The 22,863-nt window shown below is 34.6% G+C and overlaps 1 protein-coding gene across 2 annotated transcripts in view; it reads right to left on the bottom strand.

Moving 5' to 3' along the window:
* LOC145686690 (uncharacterized) overlaps positions 1 to 22,863 on the bottom strand; it is a 50,719-nt gene that overhangs the window by 12,104 nt on the left and 15,752 nt on the right. For both annotated transcript variants that reach the window (XM_081760234.1, XM_081760233.1), the window contains exons 2-4: positions 17,060 to 17,194; positions 6,723 to 7,111; positions 416 to 459 (exon numbers count right to left, since the gene is read on the bottom strand). In XM_081760234.1, coding sequence (XP_081616360.1) covers positions 416 to 459; positions 6,723 to 7,111; positions 17,060 to 17,155 — 529 coding nt within the window. In that variant the 5' untranslated portion in view covers positions 17,156 to 17,194. The remainder of the gene's footprint in view (positions 1 to 415; positions 460 to 6,722; positions 7,112 to 17,059; positions 17,195 to 22,863) is intronic.

Raw genomic sequence — 22,863 nt, 5'->3', positions numbered from 1 at the left:
TCCATGTCCTATGTCTTGATTATTAGGGAAACCTGTATCTATTGCACCTATATCTCCTTGACAACTACCGCATGATATTTTGATAAGCCTCTCCCACCGGGAATAGTGCCTCAATCTTATCAGCAAACAATTCTATATTGCAAAAACTGAGTTGATTTTGAGTGTAACGTCCCGTTCAGCAGCGAGGCTATATGAGACGTGGACCTACTGATTAACGTGGAATCCGAACCACATGACCTCCCGCCGGGAATCGAACCCGGGTCTCCCAGGCCAAAGACTCGTACGCTAACCGCTTAACCACGAAAGAGCTCTATATTGCAAAAAACCCACCACATTGGTTCTTTTCTTCTTCCGTTTATTTATAGCAATTTCTTTTATTTTTGCTGCTACTTTTACACTATACAACTTAGATTACCTTCAATCGTATTGCCTTCCTGATCCTCGTCTGAAGCCTCAGATCTGCAAAGAGAAATATGGTAAGTTATCCACGAGTCTAAGAGTACTGCTATCTTGTTAATTCTACTAATAATTATTTTATCACTCATTAGTTCCATGTAGTGACAATAGCAAAACAACACACACCTTGAATGAGTCTTAAACTATTCGATGAAAAAAAATTACCATGCACTTGCTTTAATATTTTCAGTTTTCAGCATTTTTCCTGCTTCATTTCTCAAACCAACCAACCATTTTCTTGTTCTTTTATTTACTGCATAAAAACAAGGAAATCTACCTGTGTTGCTAATAGCTTAATTGGTAAAATATCTGCCGGTCAGACAGAAGATGGGGCACAGGTCTCCGTCGGTTTTTCTGCATCATTCAATCCCAATTCATCCCTAATAGCTCTGAGTGCAAATACAGTACTTTAAATAATTGTGCTAGGCTAGTAATGGCATCTAGAGAAACAATTGCCAATTTACAGGAGGAAAGCGACGAGTCCGTCCCATAATAAAGTGTTTGCGTGGTGAACTACGTAAAAGTGAAACATGTGAAATTCCATTGAGAAGTGTAACTCGAAATTGGAAACAAAATTATTTTCGGAAAAATGGCATTTTAATGGCTCGATTTTTATTTTATGAAATTTTGTGTGCCACCGTGTTTTGCAATTACATTTTAATTGGCTATAATGATCACTATGATCATATCGGTTGATTTTGATTCTAACGTTCCTTTCAGCAGCGAGGTTATATGAGAGTGGACCTATTGATTACCGTGGAATCCGAAACACATGAGCTCCCGCCAGGAATCGAACCCGGGTCTCCCACGCCAAAGGCGCGTACGCTAACCACTTAACCACGAACATGATCACATGAGATTTACGAAAGTGTTCATTATTTCTGGAATGTTTTACTGCAAAACAATGAGAAGTGAAATCAAATCTTGACTGTGAGGAGTGTACAAGAACAAGAATCGATAGTCACTCCATAGTGTTCCATGCAAAACCTGCCAATATGTCATCTCGTATCAGCTGACTTAGTGGGTCCTCTTCCACGGAGCTAATATGCTGAAATGTATCTACTAACAGTGTGTGATGTATAATGTCGCATATCCTCTTTGTGAAGCAACAACTGCTACAGTTCCAAGATCAAAAGATTCCATGCAGACTTGGAAATAATTTTGTATATGTTGTGTCGTGATTCTCATTCACCTCAGCCAGAATACCTAGTACAAGCGTATTTGTTGCTAAATCATTCCATCAGTGCTAGTTTAAGTGTTGCTTCAGCGGAATTACATTTGAATATTCGATAAGAACAATTCAAATTAATCAATTTTGGCATTACACATGAGAAACAAGGTATTGATTGGAACGGAAAATTAATTATGACAAGACTTGCAAAGACGGAAGGCCATGCGAAATAAAAGATTAAACACGTCACAAGAAGTGAGAAGAATGTTGTATGAAGGTGGCTTAATTTTTCTTCGTTAATATAGCACAAGTAGTTTAGTGGACAAATGCACTGCAAAGCTGTATGACGTTTATTGTGGTCCATATACACTACAGTCCTGCTTAACCGAACTGGAATTCTTTTTCTACAAACTGAATTAAACTTCATTGCTTTACTCGTACGGCTTTAGTTTAGCAATATTCAGTTCTAACGTTTAGTTTTAAAGGCATAATATGTTTCTTACATCTTTTCACGCTGAGAATATACCTAGGTATCATATATACAGTACTGTGTAACAAACAACCTTTTCTCGGTTTAACGAACTTTAGCTCAACAGAAGGAGCATCGGTTTCATAAAATTCGGTTAAACTGGACTCTAGTAAGGCTCTAGCTGGAAGAGGTGACAATGTTTTCGAAATACTGAGCCCATAGAGTGGAAAACGTCTTAAACTCCAGAACATTTCAAGGAGGAAGCTGCGGAGACCAGCTCCAGCGACAACGAAGAAATGAATGAAACTTATGCATAATATAATCTACATATTTAGAGTTACTCTTTTACTTGTAAGAGGAATTAATAGCAGATTTTACCCTGAAACCAAACGACCACGTTCCGCTATGAATATTCACATGCAGTCGTTTTGTTTTTGTTTTATTTACCTATCGAATGTTTCTTTGTGAATAATCCGATCCTTTGTTTCACAGAAGTCAGTGTCTCTGTCTTCATGGTCGTTTATATTTAGTGGGATGGTAATAAAACTTGTAGGTATGATTCTTTCAAACTTAGCCTTCAGACTATCGTCTAGGTATATATGGTGTGGCAACCATAGGTTTCTGAACATTGCCTAAATAAATTCAATTATAATTTGTGCTTTTATTGGAACTTTCCCTTTCTTTTTTATCAACATTTGTTTTACATATCTACATATACGAGGTGTATTCAAAAAAATATGGAACCTTTAGTTGGCAAAAATACATTTATTGATTTGGAAATCCGAAACACTAATCTTCTTCAAAGTAGTCTCCTTGGTAATGTACCCACTTCTCCCAGCGCTACCGCTATTGTTGCAATCATTTCTGGAACGGTGAGCAACCGCGTCGTCGCATTCCGCAAGATGTCTTTTCTTGACTGAAATCTGGTTCCTTTTATTGAAATATACAGCTAGGGAAATATCCAAAAATCACACGGAGCTATGTCGGGCCGGGGGGGGGGGGGGTCAGGAGCCTGACGACACACAAGAATGTTGTGTTTAGCGATGAAAGACTGAATCAAATTTCCCAGGCACTCTTCTCATGTCCAAATTCTCGTTCAAAATTGAATGTACCGATCCGATTGAATGGTTTCTGTTAGGGGATCGCCAAGCTTTTGGCAAAATTTGATGCAATATTGCAGCTCAAGTTTTTCTGTCATTAAAAAAAAAAAAAAAAAAAAACCGACAACCTCTCACTACACGTCTTCACTCGCTGGCTGACTGCCAGCAAATGACGCTTTATGCAGGCGAGAAAAAAAATCACGACTGTGCATGAGTCTCCCCTCTACATCTACACTGAAGAAAGTCTCCTGCACTTCATTCGTTTACGCGGGACAAAATAAGGTTCGATACTTTTTGAACACACCTCGATATATCTTTAAGTGCAGTTTCTTAATGCCCGAGCGACGATGTGATTACATCTTCATCAATGTACAACCGAACGATACGTAGTAGTTTTACTAAAGTTAAGCCCACGTATAACAAACAAATTTATAAGTGCTGTTTCTTAGTGTCGGAGTGACGGTCAAATTGTGTGATTACACCATAACCAATGTGCAACCGAACGATAACTAGGAGTTGAATTATTAAAGTTAGGCCCATGTGTAACAAGCTTAGCTCATAAACAAGTTAATGACTATGTCTAAGAGCTCCCTCGTGGCTAAGCGGTTAACGTACGCATCTTTGAAGTAGGAGACCCCGGTTTGATTTCCAGCGGGAGCTCATGTGGTTCGGATTCCACGTTAAGCTGTAGGTCCAAGTCTCATATAGCCTCGCTGCTGAAAGAGACGCTAAACTGAAACTCAAATCAGATTATGCCTAACAGGCTTGTATATCATGGGAACACGGTACCACAGGAAACAGCGGATAAAATAAGACATTAAATGACAAGCTTATTTTTCTTGTAATCGTAATGGCATTTAACAACAATTTTCCGTGATTTCATCACAAATCTACAGTATAAATTTTAGGCTCAAAATTAAAAAGATGTGGAAGATGCACTTACCTGCAGAATAAATCTGAACCTCTGAAGATATCTGCAGGAAAATAGGTGAACGTTAATAGATTAAAGAATCAAGGTGATATAAAGGTAATAATATTTTATTTGAAACAAGAACGAAGTCAATGAGGAAATCAGAACCAAATGAAAAGCGGAAAACGAATGTTAGAACTCCAAACTACACACTTTACCGCGATGACTAAAAGATTAGAAGTAGAAATTATATAAAAGCATAAATTTTGTTGATCGTATTGTATGGATGTGAAAATTAGTCTCTAAGCACAGAGAAGAACAAAGACACAGATTTCTAAAACACAGTTTTAAGAGCTTAACATACTAAAAATAATACAAAATTTACCATTTTTATTTTGCTTGTTTTTCATAAGTGAAAGGAGATAATGAAATGCAACTTACCACAATCATAGATAATGTAACTCTACAACAAAAAATATGAACCTGAAGAATTTTCAGTGCTGCTATCCATAGAAATTACAGTGTTGCCAGAATAACAATTCCCCCAAAATCTAAGTTAAGGCAGCGACTAGAGGAACGAACTTAACTGCATTTGACTACGTATCATGTTGTTTTGGTATCCTGTCAACTACTTTCTTTAAATAATAGTTGTATTTAGTTTATAATAAACAAAATAATTTTAACATACAGTTATTAAAATTAAATAATAATGCCATTTAAAAATTCACATGATACCAACACTGGTCATCTAGTCGCTGTCTTAACTTAGATTTTTGGGGAATTGTTATTCTGGCAACACTGTAATTTCTGTGGATGGCAACACTGAAAATTTTTCAGGTTCATATTTTCTGTTGTAGAATAACATTATCTATGATTGTGGTAAGTTGCATTTCATTATCTCCTTTCACTTCTGACAAACAAGCAAAGGAAAACCGGTAAATTTTGTATTATTTTTAATATGTCAGGCTATTAAGAATCTGGGAAGAAACGAGATGAACAAGCAGGTGAATTTACAAAGTTGAGCAGTGCAGAACTTAGCAATATATACTCATTACCAATATCATACGAATAGTAATATTGAGATGGCTACAGTCGGCAGGACACTCGCTCGTATGGTATGTATGTGCTGAATGCATACAGTACTAACTTGGAAGACTGAAGGAAAGAAATTTTTCAGCACAGAAATTGTTCCTACACTGGTAAGCCTTCGATTTCCTTCACCCAGAGAATTAGTTACTTAAAAACAAGAGTGCTTACCCTACTGTGTCCTCGTCCTTATTGTAAATAATGTACGACACATATCTAATTTTCCCTTATTACATTTCAGACTGCACTTTATATAATGCTTGGTGCGAAAATCAACACATTCACATTTTTATCACAAGGAAAGCATTTTACAGTCATTGAATTGGTGTCAACTGAACTGTATATTTAACTTGAACACAGGGGAACAATTTCGCATCTTCAACAGAATAGTTACTATAATTTGTAACTGATATTAAGATCTAGCATATAAATTAAGTACACGGGAAATATGAGAGTTAATTTTCTACGTAAGCTCCGTTTGTAAATACCGTATGAAATTTCGCGTGCTCTTGAGAATGAATGGGTGCGCACGTAGGTTTCCGGCATCGCTAGCGTACAGTCGGACGCCATCTGCATTCACAATGCCAGTCCATGTTTAAGAAAATCGAATTTACCCCGACTGTGAAATATAGTCAGTAATTCGGTTCCTAACAGTAAGAAACGTGACAGCTGCAAACATCTATTGGCAGTTATGTGAGAGGCATGGCGCAAACTGAATGACAATAAAGTGCGAAAATGGACCAGTTTGTTCAAGGAAGGTCCAGGAAGCACGCTACGAAAGGAATCAAGATTCAATCAAATCTTTTGGGGAAAAATTAAGATATTGCAAAAGTACGCTAACGAATTTTATCATTCTACTTATAAACTTCTATAATTCTTGAATTTTTAGAGTTCCGAGCTTTCGATTCTCCTCTGGAGTCTTGGTCACGGAGGTTAAAAACAGGAAGAAAAAGAAGAGAAACATCAACGAATAAAAAGGAAGAATTCCCGGAGTTACCAAGGGAAGAACTGTGTGAAAACACGTTGTGAAGTACGTCAGCGATCTCCAGATGAGGTTGATAAGAACTAAAAGACTTCTTCTCCGCCATCCAGGTGGAGAAGACCTTTCTAGGTGGCAAGCGTATATTGACGTATATTGATGAAGAACAGAAAACGACCGTGAAGAACTGGCTATCATTAAAGGCGGCGACTTGAAAATATTCAAGAACTCATTGTTCGTAATGATAAATGTTTAAACCGGTAACGTAATTACGTAAACAAAATATAAAATTGTATTAAATTCAGATAATATAATTTGTTCTTTGTAACGTTTCTTGTACAATGTTCACTACTTTTTATCTTAAAACGGATCTTGCTTAAAAGATAATCCTCGTACTTGCATGAAGTTTCGCTGTCTGATGAAGCTAGTACTGTCCATCGAAAGTGTATGGCACGAAATATGTATATAATTACACAGTAAAGCAATCATTACGTCAATTATGTTTTCTGGCTTACTATAGTTATTTATTTAATAATGGAGAATGAATATACCTTGAAGTATCAATGAGAGTAGAGAGGCACTTGACACGAATCAAACTGTCTGAAGACTGGCCTGTGAGCAACTTTAAAATTACATCTTGAGCAAATAAATTCTTTTCTAGACACTCTCGTTTCACGAAATTCACAAGATTAGTCAATTCTTCAGATCCAAAACCATTGTTCTTTAAGCTTCCCAACACTTCAGGTTCTACTATCTTCTCCAACAAGTCTGAGACACTTAACACCTGGGGGTCATTAAATGTTTCTTCTGGTTCCGTCTTGATTGCTGAGACAAGTGTGTCTATATCGTCTTTACACTCATGTAGTGAAATATGGTGATTACTATCGTCAAATGGTGCTGATTTCCTTACTGTAGCTCTTGGTGTTGCAGTCTCCATAGCCTTTGAAAAATAAAGAAAACAAAAAATAAATAAATAAATAATAAACTACTGAATAAAAAATATCACTTACTTCAGATCTTTTGTAGATAAATATTATTTTGCAATACAATTAAATACAATTAATTGATAAATACAATTAAATGATGGGCCAATCTGCAAATGTCTAATCAGGGTGATGAAATGAAATGAAATCTTTGAGTTTTACGTCCCACGGTTATGCCGGTTAGGCTAAAGGAGACGGTGATAATGAGAAATGAGTGAAATGGTGGAATGAAGAAAGTGGGAGGAAACGGGAGAACCCCGAGAAAACCCACGAGCACGGTGTTTGTCCACCACAAAGTTCACTTGGCGGGGGCTGGGTTCGAACCCGGGACCCCACGCACCAGAGGTGAACGCTCTACCACTGAGCCACCGCGCCCCCCCAGGGTGATGAAAAGCAATACTTTTTTCTTAAATGAACGGGAGTTGGAGAATCATTATAATGCCAATTAAATATATCAAATTATTATTCTTTTATCGAAATTAGAAATAATTTCCTCTTTTTTCAAAGCGCGTGGACAGTCTCAAATTCTGCTTGGAGTACTATGAGGCCAACTGCAATCAGCGACGTAACCACGCTAGTTATCACCCAGGACAAGAACTCGCCTTAACGCCCCTCCTCCCCCCAACCAAACTAAAATGCTCCCCCAAATATTTGGGTCATTCCATATGGAAACAACAAATTAAACAGGGATTTCTGACCCAACCATCTTAGATGTTTACCAAATTTTATTATTTCGTGGGGATTGTCGAGATATGAAATTGTGCAAAGTTGTAGCTCCCTGTGTGACGAAATTTCTGAATTATAGGGGCTCAAAAATACGAAAAAATCGTGTACTTTGGTACATACTCGAACCTTTCGGACAACACTGCTCTTGATCTAATTGGCGTAGAGAACTGATTCTTGTTTTGTTTGAAACGGCATAAAATAAGCTTTCCAACCGCATGCCTAGTTTTAGAAGAATATCTATTCAAGGTCACCCAGCATGATCTAATGGCCTTGAATTTTTGAGGATGCATATCTTGTATTTTTCTAAAACTTGCATATGATTTACACACAAGCTTACTCTATAACATTGTAGTCTCCTTTATGGCTTACTACATTTAGAGGAAAATATATATATATATATATATATATATATATATATATATATATATATATATATATATATATATATATATATATATATATATATAATCTAGGCTGAGACAATTAGATTCAGTAATCCTACAAATTTCTTATATTTAACGTAAACATGCTATAATTTATTATGCACAACAATTATTCATTTCAAAGAGAATTGATTTATTTACCTGCACATCCAAGAACTTGTGGCAATGTCATTCCAGCGAGAAGTATAATACGTCTTTAGAATTGTGTCCAGTCATCCCCTGAATTACTATCCGACTTAAATGTTATCATTAGTAATTTATATATAATAATAAAAGGGTAAATTTTATTTGAAATTCAGTAATGCATTTATTTCTCTTATCAACAGGCAATTAAAATCAAACATCAACAATGAAAAAGAAGAAAGAAAGAAAAAAAAAATGAATCCATTTCTATCAGTGGAGTTAAATTCAAAAGGAAGATGTGTAAACATGCATTTTTCTTGTTACTCATAATTTTTTTATTAGTAATTCACAGATGTGTTGCTATGTATATGGAACAGTACAATAAACGATGAATACAGTATATATATATCTAAGGTCATTTACGTAGTTAGTTTTAAGATTAGAGAATCTATTGTTTAGTCAGTCTAGATATCTTTTACTGAGATATTCAGCATATTTTGATCATACAGATCCTATAAACGTCTAATCGCATCATAAAAGTTCACGGTAATACCAATTCACGGACTTTTTTTTTTTTTTTTTTTTTTTATCAAGTTACATTTATCTGTTAAACTGTTCATCTTATTTAAACATTTAATATTATTTTTCAATATTCAACAATTCGAACATGTCTGTAATACATATCACTTAGTTACCAGGTGCTTTACATATATAAGCAAACATATCATCACATTTCGATATACGTAGAGTGCTCATTTTACATATTATTCGGATATTTGAGCATACTGACACATTTCCATATTCAAATTACTATTATCCGTACGTTCTATCACCTGCATCAATTAAGTTTGAACATATTTAAAATCATCAGAGATTATTAACTAATAAAAGAAAACCTACCCTAACTAACCTACACTAACTTAACCTAAACATATTATTCAAAGCAATTCAATTTCATAATACATTCAAACTATTATATTTCCGTGAGGTATTAACCGTGAATGAAGGATGATATTGTTATCTAGACTGAAGCATATGAGACAATTACTATCTCGGCTAACAACGAGTCATTGCTCAAAATCAGCGATTATTCCATTATAGCATATAGCTAGTATAATGAGTATTCACTGTTTGTTTACTGTCAGAATTTTCATATCTACGATCAATAACATGGATGACTATGTGGAAAAGACACTCATAAATCTTTCAGAACACGGTTGCGATAAAGTTAATTTTTGCTCCCCCATAGGCCTACCCGGGTTTGTGCAACTACAGGTATTTAGCTTCGCATGGTCAAGAATTGAGATTTCCTTTGCAAAACTAACATCACTATAAACAGTTTAAATTTCCAAGGTAATTGTTTTAGTTAAGGTCACAAAGTCAGAACAAAATGGCAGTTTACTTATGAATCCCCATGAAATTTTATGTTTAAATTTTTATATCACTTACATAATTGGCGAGTACCTCGATTCTACCCAAACATTTTAAGGTTGTTCAGAATCGTTTTTACTTAAGGTTTATAGTTCCAATTAGCGTTTTTAGCAATAATTTTTAATTATCGGGTACCGCCCTACATAAACTCACCACCGTTAACTTACTACATTTTTTTCACTGCACCGGAAATCATAGCTCCCTCTAGGACAACTACTATTATTTTAACATATTTCCATAGTTATATATATATATAATTTATTATTATATCTCGTATTATTTCACCTCCTAAATTTCCAATTTAACTTCTAAATTCCGCTTCAGTCCCTTTTCTGTACATCCACAACAAATTTTATACTTAATTTGAACTACTGCACTTCCCGTTTCCTATATCCGGAAGAAAAGTAAACAAAGGAGGATTTTGATTTCTTGACAAGCATAGTTACTGTCATTTAAGACAAATTTCAGCAGTGGTCGGTAAGTTTCCCTAATCTAAGAAACATTAAATTTTACTAAATTTTACAGAAATAAAAACCCAACTTACATAATTACTATACGTTTAACACAGATAGGCCTACTTTATTCACTCAGTTCGTAAACATGCATATTATGTGTTTCTGCTCTGCATGTCTAATCAACGCTATAACGGTAACAGTATTATTTCATACGTTCGTATATATATAAAAGCGTAGATTTTATATTACTAAGTAACATTGATAAACCTATGGGTTATTTTCGAGAGGAAGTATTATGGTCCTCATATCCTTAATCTGCAACAGCTGGTGAACACAATACGGCTGCTGACTATGTTTATGATTATGTATTACACTACCGGTATTTAGGCCTGTTTCTCATAATATAAAACAAATTCCCTTGTATAGCATGTAAATAAGGTTCAAGAGGATAATTATAGCGTTGATTAGACATGCAGAGCAGAAACACATAATATGCATGTTTACGAACTGAGTGAATAAAGTAGGCCTATCTGTGTTAAACGTATAGTAATTATGTAAGTTGGGTTTTTATTTCTGTAAAATTTAGTAAAATTTAATGTTTCTTAGATTAGGGAAACTTACCGACCACTGCTGAAATTTGTCTTAAATGACAGTAACTATGCTTGTCAAGAAATCAAAATCCTCCTTTGTTTACTTTTCTTCCGGATATAGGAAACGGGAAGTGCAGTAGTTCAAATTAAGTATAAAATTTGTTGTGGATGTACAGAAAAGGGACTGAAGCGGAATTTAGAAGTTAAATTGGAAATTTAGGAGGTGAAATAATACGAGATATAATAATAAATTATATATATATATATAACTATGGAAATATGTTAAAATAATAGTAGTTGTCCTAGAGGGAGCTATGATTTCCGGTGCAGTGAAAAAAATGTAGTAAGTTAACGGTGGTGAGTTTATGTAGGGCGGTACCCGATAATTAAAAATTATTGCTAAAAACGCTAATTGGAACTATAAACCTTAAGTAAAAACGATTCTGAACAACCTTAAAATGTTTGGGTAGAATCGAGGTACTCGCCAATTATGTAAGTGATATAAAAATTTAAACATAAAATTTCATGGGGATTCATAAGTAAACTGCCATTTTGTTCTGACTTTGTGACCTTAACTAAAACAATTACCTTGGAAATTTAAACTGTTTATAGTGATGTTAGTTTTGCAAAGGAAATCTCAATTCTTGACCATGCGAAGCTAAATACCTGTAGTTGCACAAACCCGGGTAGGCCTATGGGGGAGCAAAAATTAACTTTATCGCAACCGTGTTCTGAAAGATTTATGAGTGTCTTTTCCACATAGTCATCCATGTTATTGATCGTAGATATGAAAATTCTGACAGTAAACAAACAGTGAATACTCATTATACTAGCTATATGCTATAATGGAATAATCGCTGATTTTGAGCAATGACTCGTTGTTAGCCGAGATAGTAATTGTCTCATATGCTTCAGTCTAGATAACAATATCATCCTTCATTCACGGTTAATACCTCACGGAAATATAATAGTTTGAATGTATTATGAAAGTTAAGTATTTTGAATAATGTTTTTAGGTTAAGTTAGAGTAGGATAGTTAGGGTAGGTTTTCTTATATTAGTTAGTAATCTTTTGTGATAAAATGTACGGATGATAGTAATATGAATATGGAAATGTGTCCGTATGCTCAAATATCCGAATCATATGTAAAATGAGCGCTCTACGTATATTGAAATGTGATGATATGTTTGTTTATATATATGTGAAGCACCTGTTAACTAAGTAATATGTATTACAGACATATTCAAATTGTTAAATATTGAATAAGATTAAATATTTGAATAAGGTGAACAGCTTAACTGACAAATGTAACCTGATGAAGCAATCTGTGAGTGGGTATTACCGTGAACTTTTACATAACGGAAATAGAAGTTAGGACGTTAGTGGGAACTTTCAAAAATTTGTTTTTTAGTAACAGTTTTTTTTCATACCAGACAGTTTTAATATATAAAGCAGTTTGCAACACTGTAACATTGTACAACAGCGTGATACATTGCGCAATCATCTGCTACAGAAAGGTTTGGAAGAATTGAGAAATGTGGATACTGTGTTGATAGACGACTGAGTTCATACGTCTGAGTGTACGATTCAGCGTATTTATGTGCTGGTGCTTGACTTTGTACTTGAAAACAGAAGATTGATTGAGGTGTTTGTTAAGTCAGTGTTCCAATGGTCAGTCTTATTTAGCGAATTATTATATTAGAATAATGTCATCGTCAAGATTTAGGAAGACAGTGTGCTGCAATTTATTTAATATAGAAGGACATGGAAATGTCAAAAGAAATTTGAGAAATGTGTTGCCGTGGATGATGTCGAAGTGTACATCGTCACAAAGTGGATTTAAAATATGTGATTCCTGTCATCAGGAACTAGCAACAACTTGTGATGCGGGTGCGACTCCTGTAGTAACGGAGAATGTGATAAGTAGCAGCACCGATGCTGAAAACAGTGAAAGTGATATTGAGCAGTGCGCCAAAGAAAGTGCGTTAGAATCTCTGAACCGCAGCCTAAAAGATATTGGAGAATCACCAGTTAAAAAGAAAAGGCTCAGTGAAACAACATATCCTGCAAAGAAAATGATTAAAATACATTCAGCTATTGGAACAAAATTATTAGACATTTCTACAGAGTCCGGGGAGGAAAATACAGCAGAAAGTGAACACAGTTAAAAGAAAAATTTCAAACAGCGGATAGAAGTATGAAAGTAACATACTAACTCTACTTAAAAAAGGTTGGACTGTATTTAAAAAAAAAAAAAAAAAAAAAAATCGGCAAGAATTTCACTGCACTAACTACATGGCCCGTAAAGCAAAAGAACTTGTAAAGATCAATTGAATTTTAACCACACCTCACCTAAAGCCTGGAAAAACTTTACCTGCCACAACAGTGGATGTGATAAAACAATTCTACAATAGTGATTCGGTTAGTCGTGTTTTGCATGGGAAAAAGGATTTTTTTTTTTTTTTTTAATCAAAGGTCATGGAAGTAGGGTACATGTACAGAAATGATTAATTCTGAACAACGTAAAGAAGTTTGTCCATTTCAAAGAGGAGAAATCAGATATGCATGTGGGATTTTCGAAGTTTGCCGAATTGCGCCCGAACACTGTGTACTGGCTGAAAGTAGTGGCACATACATTATATATATATGTGTGTGTGTGTACAATCCACCAAAATGTAAAATTGCTGTTAGACGCGTGTAAGTCAGTTGGTATTTCAAAATCGTATGAAACTCATTTAAGTACACTAGTGTGTAACCCACCTCAACCGAAGTGTTACTTTCTTCAGTGTCGTGAATGTCCAGGACCGCAAGGTATATGTGAACACTTTGAAACACTACTAGACAAGCAATTTGTTGAACACGTCACTTACAGTGGATTGCCACAGACAGATCAACACTTGAAACGCATACGAAGCCTACAGCAGAGATCCTAGATATTCTAGTGGAAAAACTTGTACACCTGGTCAAACATTCTTTTATTACTCATCAGCAATCTTGATATCTTAAGGATCTGAAAGAATATCTTCTTGATAAACAGTGCATTGTTCTTTGTGATTTTGCAGAAAATTATTCATTCGTTTTGCAAGAAGCGTCACAAGATTTCCACTGGACTAATGGTCAAGCAACTATTCATCCGTTTTGCATATACTACAGAAATCCCCAGACATCTACAGTTATAACTGACAATGTGATCGTCATATCGGACTGTCTCAAACATGATACAACTTTAGTGTACCTACTGCAGAAAATACTTATTACCTTTCTAAAAGATAAATTCGATCCCGAAAATTTAACAAAATTATTCTATCTCACCGATGGAGCAGCAGCTCATTACAAAAATCGCAAGAACTTAATCAGTATTAGTTATCATGAAAGTGACTTTTCTGTACTTGCTGAATGGCATTTTTTTGCGACCGCACATGGAAAAAGTCCGTGTGATGGGCTAGGGGAAACTTTAAAGAGACTTGCTGCAAGAGCAAGTTTGCAAAGACCTTATAGTGACCAGATAATGACACCAAGACAATCATATGATAGGGCAATTCCCATTTCTAGCACCCAAAAAATTCATGCTGTTATTCCTGCTACACAAGATGTTGCACATGTGAAACGTTATTCTATGTGTAATGAATATACAGAACACAGTTTGATGGCACATTCGGATTTCTTATACTTTCAGGAAATCAATGGATTTGTTACATGTGTGTAAAATAAACATTGGTGGCTTGGTGTGTTCGTAGTGTATCTGAAGATACAGATGATGTACAAATTAATTTACTTCATCTTCATGGACCATCAGGCTCTTTTGTATTTCCGCAACACCTAGATATTTGTCGGGTACGAAGGTGTGATGTTCTCGCAAAAGTGGATCCTTGCACTGCCACAGGAAGAACATACACATTAACTTCAGAGGAAAGTACGGTCACAATGCAGCGGCTGAACGCATGGATACGTCTGAGGACTCAGTGACTTACGTGGTACGTTATTTTTCAAATAAACTAACTCTTTTTCAGCTTGGACACGATGGATATAGCTTTTTATTAGTAGTACATTAAATGCAGTGTTGCAAACTGCTTTATAAGTTAAAACTGTCTGGTACGAAAAAAAGTGCTACTAAAAAAAAAACAAATTTATTGAAAGTTCCCATTACCGTTCCAACTTGTGTTTCCGTTATGTTATAGAGTAAGCTTGTGTGTGTGTAAATTATATGCGAGTTTTAGAAAAATCGAAGATATGCGTCCTCAGAAGTTTAAGGTCAAAATTCACACTGGGGACGTTGAATAGATATTCTTCCGAAACTAGACATGCGATATATCGTTGGAAAGCTTATTTTATGCCCTTTCAAACAAAACAAGAGTCATCTCTCTACGCCAATTAGATCAAGAGCAATGTTGTCCGAAAGCTTCGAGTATGAACCAAAGTAGACGATTTTTTCGTATTTTTGAGCCCCCATAATTCAGAAACTTCGTCATACAGAAAGCTACAACTTTGCACAATTTCATATCCCGACAATCCCTAAGAAATACTACAATTTGGTAAAAATCTAAGACGGTCGGGTTGTAGGCTTTGTTGATTTCACATGGAATGACCCATTTGCCCAATTTGCGCCCTCCGAATCCGGCGCCTGGGATTCAAGCTTCCATCCCCCCGCCCCACCCTAGTTACGTCTCTGACTACAATCACTCTGTACATAACATTCCGGGACAGAGTTTATGTCCCATAAAATCATCTTTATTATAAATTTCTTGCTTTGATCTGAGAAAGCAACATTTAATTCCAGTTAACTTGAAATTAGGAACAATGTCTTATTCATTTACTCAGTTCACCAAGTGGGTTCCAGATTCTCTGGCATCCTTCATCAATGCAGCTGCACTTTATAAATACAGTGATTCCACTTAGCTATTATTATTTCAATGAAGTCAACATATTACGCTTAGTTGACATTTAATAATTTTTGCACCAATTTGCATCTAGTTTGTTTCTCAGTCATGTTCTTGTAGTGAAAACTCTTTAACGAATTCAAACGCATTTTAAAAAATTCAAATGCCTTTGTTAAAGTGAGCGAGATTCAGCCAAGGCTGTTCTAAAATCTAACCTCTGTCTTCAAGAAAAAAAATAAAGCAAAAAGCAATAATAATAATAATAATAATAATAATAATAATAATAATAAAGCCACATTAGAAATAATCACATTAAAAAAATAGTAAGATGATTAAAAAAGATACAAAAGTATAAAGTTCTAAAATTAATAATTAAAAGTAACCTAAATCTATGATAAATCTCAAGTATGTGAAATACAAAACTTATTACAAGGGTAAAGAAAAAAAGTAGTAAGCAGTGTCACACTAAATTGTACATATCATGAGCGCTAGAGGATAATCGCTTGTTATGGAATAGTAAACTTTTTAAAGGGCGTTAAATGACTGCTGGTCTTTAATTATTTTGGGCAATGTGTTCTATGCCCTTAGCTCTGATATAGAGGAATCGTTCTACTTGTTTTGGTGTGACTTTTTTTTTTATTTTTTTATTTTTTATTTATTTTTTTTTTATTGCAAGTCACTTACGAATGAATATTTGACCGATGTGTGAGCTTATGTTGCAAGTATTGAGGACATTTCATTCTCAAAACTTTATGAATGAGACACCAGTAACGAAGGTATCTTCGTCTTGACATTGTCAAAATATTATTGGTGTTCAAAGTTAGTAAAATCCGTTCTTTTCTTTTTAGATTAAGAGCAAACCGAATGCATGAGTTATGAATTTTTTGTATAGTTTTAGATTTGTAAGCTGAAAGAGATTGTACATATACTGCCTCACAATAGTCAAACAAAGCTAGAATAAGTACATTCGTCAGATAGTTTTACAGAAAAGGTTAAGTAATCTTTTACTTTGCAAAGACGGAGTAATAGTGCAATTACTTTATCACACTGATTAGAAATGTGCTTTCATCTAACAGCAATCCCAAGTTTCCGCATCAGCAGAATGGCAAATGCACGAATCCACAATGTTTATCCTTATACCAGATATATTGATTTTGTTCAATTGCTAGTAGAGTTCCTAGGATGCTATATGAACATGTGCATATCATGAGAGACAAAAACACTCTAATCATATTTCCTACTTCTCAGCTGCGTACTTACTCCATAACGTTTTTCTGCATATTTCCGCAAAACTCTTTCAGCATCTTGGCATCTCTTGCGAAAAGAGTAAAATGAATGTATTTGGACGACACACATTCTGCAGATGCTCTGAGGCAAAAGGTCATCTTCCGTAATCTAAAACAAATAATTTACTAAATTAGATAAGGTTCACAATATCCATCTCCTTGGTTTAATGCTTTTCAAGTGATTCATTGGATAAGTTTTTTCTAACTCAACTGAGATTCATTTCTCCGCTATAAGTTTATTACTTAATAAAAGGAGCATACTCACCAGTCTACATCCAGCCACGCAATTAGGCTAGTGGTCGTCCAGGACAAGAACTTGCCTTAACGTCCCTCCTCTTGATCATGCAAATTAAAACGCTCTCCGACTACACCTGATATGGCATCACACAGTAATTCTCCTATTACATTTTTTTCTTCAAGTGGTAAAGCCTAATTTCAAAATTGCACTGTATAATTTAATTTTTAGTACAAAATAAAACACCAAACTACGTAGTATTTGATTCCCAAATAATCTGAGAGTAGCATGCTTGACATATTCTTACAATCTTAGCATAATAACTGTAAATCACAATGCTTTTGGAATCATATCAGGATATGCATATGTGTAGAATGAATCAACAATCTGTTGCTTTAAAATAGAATATTTAATTATGACAAACAGTCAAGCTGTTGTCTCCGGTATTATACTGGGACATTTTGCAAATCTCTTTAAATCGACGTAACTTAAATGAAAACAAAAAGCTGGAACTAAAATTTAATTTTGCGCACTCTCTTGGTTGCAAAGCTTTTTACAATGTCCTCAAAAGATAGCTTTGAAGCTAACTTATGCTCTATGGATATGATTCTAAGGTTGGTGGGTCATTGTTGTCCTGTTAAGTTTTTGAGGTATTTTTTATGATCTTTAGTTTGCTAAAACTCTTTTCGTTGCCTTATTGTGAAAGTAAATATTTACCCAGCTTTGCGTCCTCCAATCCGGCGCCCGGGACACAAGCCACGTTTGCCGCCCGCCCTCAGTTGTCACTGTCTAAATCAAAGGAATTATTCTTCCCTTCCTTTCATTGGTCTCTACAATTCGCCCCTACTTTAATCGGATACATTTTGAGAAGTTCGTAAGAAGAGTGGTATTTTTTTTTTCTACAAAGTATAAAATGTATTCTGCACGCAAAATTCTTTATAACCTCATCTAATTTAAAGCAGTCCAATTTGTCATCTCAATCTTCAATTATAACAGCTCAAATTCATCACTCCCAACGGACATCGAACGAAAATTATCTATACAGATCGGGTCACAGAAAAAAAAATACATAACAGCTTATTTATTTACTAAGACTTTGGCTTACTCAATCAGCAATAATGCGTAGCAATATTCTTAATAACCCCTCTGAAATAATTTTTATTCATCTTGAATAAACTGAGCAGACAGAAAGAGAAAAGAAATAAAAAGGACAAAATCTTAAAAAGAAAGCTGTTCACTCCTATGTATCTATACATTTGTCTATCTATCTATCTAACTACACATATACCGGTCAATAAGGTCGAGATAGTAGAAACTCGAGAAACACATATGCAACTTAAAAAGCACATAATACGTGTCCAATACTTTTGAAAGATCTATTCAACTGTCCTAATATCCTAAAAAGACGTTGAAAGTCAAGTAATCAACTATATGTATTTCCAATATATTATATTAAAATGCTAGAAAAAGTTATATGTTTGTGGCCAATCTTTCGACAGTGAGTTCTCGGATGCCGGTTTCACTGATCGATTGCAAAATTTTGTGTAGATTGTTCAGTTCTAATTGAATATTTAAAAAAAAAAAAACATGGCTGTTATTTCTTTATTACATTCTTTAAGAGGTACACTGTAAGTGTTAAAATTTTAAAAAATAAAGCATCATATTCTACGAGTCATACATTTCAACGTCACATATTTGTATACAGAGGTTGTACATCTCTCAGGCGTTTGTTTCATGGCGAACTGATAATGAAAAATGAAGGATAAACATTTCTCCAGTTTAAGATGAATCTTCATTGTTTGGAATGTTTTGCCCAATGAACACGATATCAATGACATTATAATTGTGTGTATAATGTATTTGCTTATTACATCCTGCATGCACGAAGAGAGAAAACTGATCATACATGAATTAGAAACCTCAACCGGAAGTAGGCTCAAATCTTGCAAACGGTGCGAGATATAGAAAAAAAATAACAGCAAAAATATCCCCCTTGCCGATTTTTATCAAGACGTCTTTCACTTGTGTCTGTAAAGGGACATATACAGATATTGTGAGGAAGGACAGTGACGCTGGATTGGTGTCTCCAAAATGTATCACAAATGTTCAATTGGATGGTATCCAGCCAGACTAGACCAAGTATCAATTTTTGTGAAATTCAGTTACTCATACCAAAGTACAGGTAATGATGTAAATTTTTATCTGGCAAAGTATACCAACTATACTGTTGTTCAAATAGACACAATTTGAAATAGTATAGCTGGTCTACTTTGCCAGATAAAAATTCACATCATTACCTGTACTTTGGTATGAATAACTCAATTTCGCAAAAATTGATACTTGGCCTAGTCTGACTAGATACCATCCAATTATATTCAGGTTCTGGTATTGGGTGGGCCTAGGGAGGTATTCAATTTTGAGAACTCAAAAAGTGAAGGGATTTTTGAGAAAAGGTACATTCTAATGATAGAAAACTAAAACATACATTATTTTTAGACATAATCTCCCTTCACTTCAATGCACTTTTCCCAACGTTTCACAAGTTTTTTGATTCTGGCGGAAAAATTGAAAAAAAAAAAAAAAAATTTCGCTTGCACCTGTAACCATTTTGCACCGCGCTGACAATTCTTTCGGGACCCACCTTGCACACGCACTTTCCGAAAACGTAGCCTGTCGTGTAAGATAGAATATGTTGAACCATGTCTGATGTGTAAAGTATTGGCGTTTTCGTCCACTGTGATTCGTCTGTTTTCCATCATCATACCCTCATTGACCATCAAATTGGTCTCCGTCGTTGACGTCGATGGCCTGCCCGATCTTTCCTGGTCACAGAAAGAAGTTCTTCCCAGTTTGAAATGCTGTACCATTCGTAGATCTAGCTTCGAGATAAACAACAGTCACCATACTGCGCTTGCATTCGACGAATAATTTCCGCAAGTTTAACATCTTCCGCAAAACAAAATGTAACGTACGCTGGTAACGTTACATTCTGTTTTTTTCTTGTTGTTGTAGAGTGTTTGAATTTTCTTTATTTCAGGTTGTGTTAGGTTATACTTTATTCCTAAAAGTATTAAGTTGTGTTTAATCTGTTATCCGTGATTCGTTCATTATTATTTTATATTGATACCATACGTGGCCTACGTAATGTTGAGCTGCACCATAGCTTGGGTGTGTGTATTCTTTACCTGCGCGGTAGGCTATGTGATTGTATCCATAAACTAGTTGGGCATTGATCTTAATTAAAATTCAGTATTTATACAGGAACACACGTTTAAAAATGCTTGGTAAATAATATTGACCCGCGCATAATATATCTGCAGGACTTCGTTAGTGGAGAGAAATCTTATTAAGTAATTATTACGTTGAAGTTGAAATTTTAACATCACTACTCATTGTAATAAAAATTGTGTATGACCCTTTTACTCTCAAATATAACCTATAATAATAACTGCAGCTTCACGAACAAATTTTGTCATTATATGTAAATGTAAATACATATGTATAAATATTTTAGGCCTACCTTAAATGAAATTTATATAAAAACGAAGTTCTTCTCTACATTATACATTATATAATTCACTTCTTTTCATTTGCTTTTCATTTGTTTACATTACTACAAGTATTACGCTGCGTTTTTGTTTGCGAAGCGTATAACGAAGCGTCACATGGCGGGAGTAAGTGATAATAACACGTAAATTAAATATATGTTGCAGATTTTAGTTTAGGATTTAGACATATATAGATAATAGTAATATTGCAAATCTTAATTTTGAGCGGGGAAAGATGTTTACTTTTATTATTATTCGTGATGTAAATTATCATGTAGAATGTGCGAATAGACATGCCGTGTGCAAAAAGAAAAAGAAGAATTCAGCCATTTTAAGAAAGAATAATGTGACGACGTGGAGCTTTTATCTTTAGAAATTTATTATGCAAAATCGCACAACTTTTGGCTAACCTTTAGAAATTCGGCATTCTTGGACTAACCTAAAGTGTGTTTAGATAAAAAGATAAGCTCCACTTCTAAATTATATGCAACCTCATGTGGATATTGGTCGTCACTTTTAGATGTTCGCCTTGTTAATCATGGAACTGGATGGCGAACCTGTATTGTCGTGAGCAGCATCGTGACCCGACCGGGAATCACCCCTTGCAGAGGAGTGGAGTTTGGTGGTGTCAGGAGATTGCTAACGACGTTTAACTTTGTGGAACTCAGGTAACCCGAATTTTCTTAAAATTTATAGACAGTCAGGAATACGCAGCTATTAAAAACCAAGATGGCGACTTCCACGCTACCATCACCATAATATTTCTATCAAAGTAACTTTTTGAATAACAGTGTTCTAATATTTGTGTTTGTGTGTTAATGATGGTGAATATAACAATGCCAAGTTAATCTGTGTGCGGCTTCACACATTTTAAACATTCCGTAGCTGTCTCTCCACTAATGTAGTCTCTCAGAATTCTCGAGAACCATGATAGCGATCATAAATAATTTCTGTTGTCATGGTAACGATGCATAACGCCAAATGTTAGATTTTCTTACTATCTAAATGATCTGAACCGTAGAGATAAGCAAATGAAATACAGAAAGAAAATCCAAGTACGGAACTTAATCACTATTTTTGTTTTGTATTCTATTAAGATCAGGTTGATGACATCTAATGACAAAATAATTACCTCACTTGTAGATGTACTTACAGCATCAGCTTGTTGCACTTACTTATTTATTGATGATAGACTGATCTGTTATGTTGAATTGATTTTTTTTTTCTTCTTGGCACTGCATTTAGGTTGAAACTTTGTTTTGTAATTCTCCCAACAAAAGATATGTGTCACTAATTAACTTAAAGTGCTGTCTGGTAGATTTTTTTGTTTTAGTGCATGCATGTTCATTTGTATATAGTTCATTTTTCCATTATTTCATCATTTTGGGTTTTGAGGCTAAGTTGAGAAATTCAACGTTATGGCCATATATAGAGTGATGCCTCATTTCTGCCACTACTTTCTTCTATAATGAGTTTGAGAAAGAATATAAATTGTGGAACACAATAGAGGATAAATAATTACTCATATAAACCCATATTTTTGATAAAGACAGCTTAAATGTTAATAGCATGTTCATGAGGAGTCATGAAATAAGGATCTTGTTGAAGAAGGAGAATTACAATGTACCATACTTTATTTTTACATTGCAATGTGCCACATTTAGCCTACGTTTAGATGATTGTAGATCAGTCTAGAATAGCATCAAAGTTCGTTTCATGTGATACTACAATGAGGTACTTATGGAGACAAACAACGTGAACTGTATAATTTTATTTTACTGACAAAAGAATACAGATTTTTTTTTTTTTTTTTTTTGAAATCGTATAAATATGTTGTTGAATATATATACACATTTTTTTTTTCAATCAGATGAGATTTTTATGTAAACTATATTGCTAATAATGTCCAAATTTCTTTTTCTCTTGTATGCTGTTACTTGAAAATAATAAACGAGATCGCTGATATAAAGTGGAACTATCTAATTTAGCCTCATA

Source organism: Thermobia domestica, chromosome 5, assembly GCF_964235325.1.
Source record: "Thermobia domestica chromosome 5, izTheDome1.hap1.1, whole genome shotgun sequence".
NCBI classification, from domain to species: domain Eukaryota; kingdom Metazoa; phylum Arthropoda; class Insecta; order Zygentoma; family Lepismatidae; genus Thermobia; species Thermobia domestica.
Note: the sequence above shows the minus strand (reverse complement) of the source record. Positions and strands in the feature narration are given on the sequence as shown.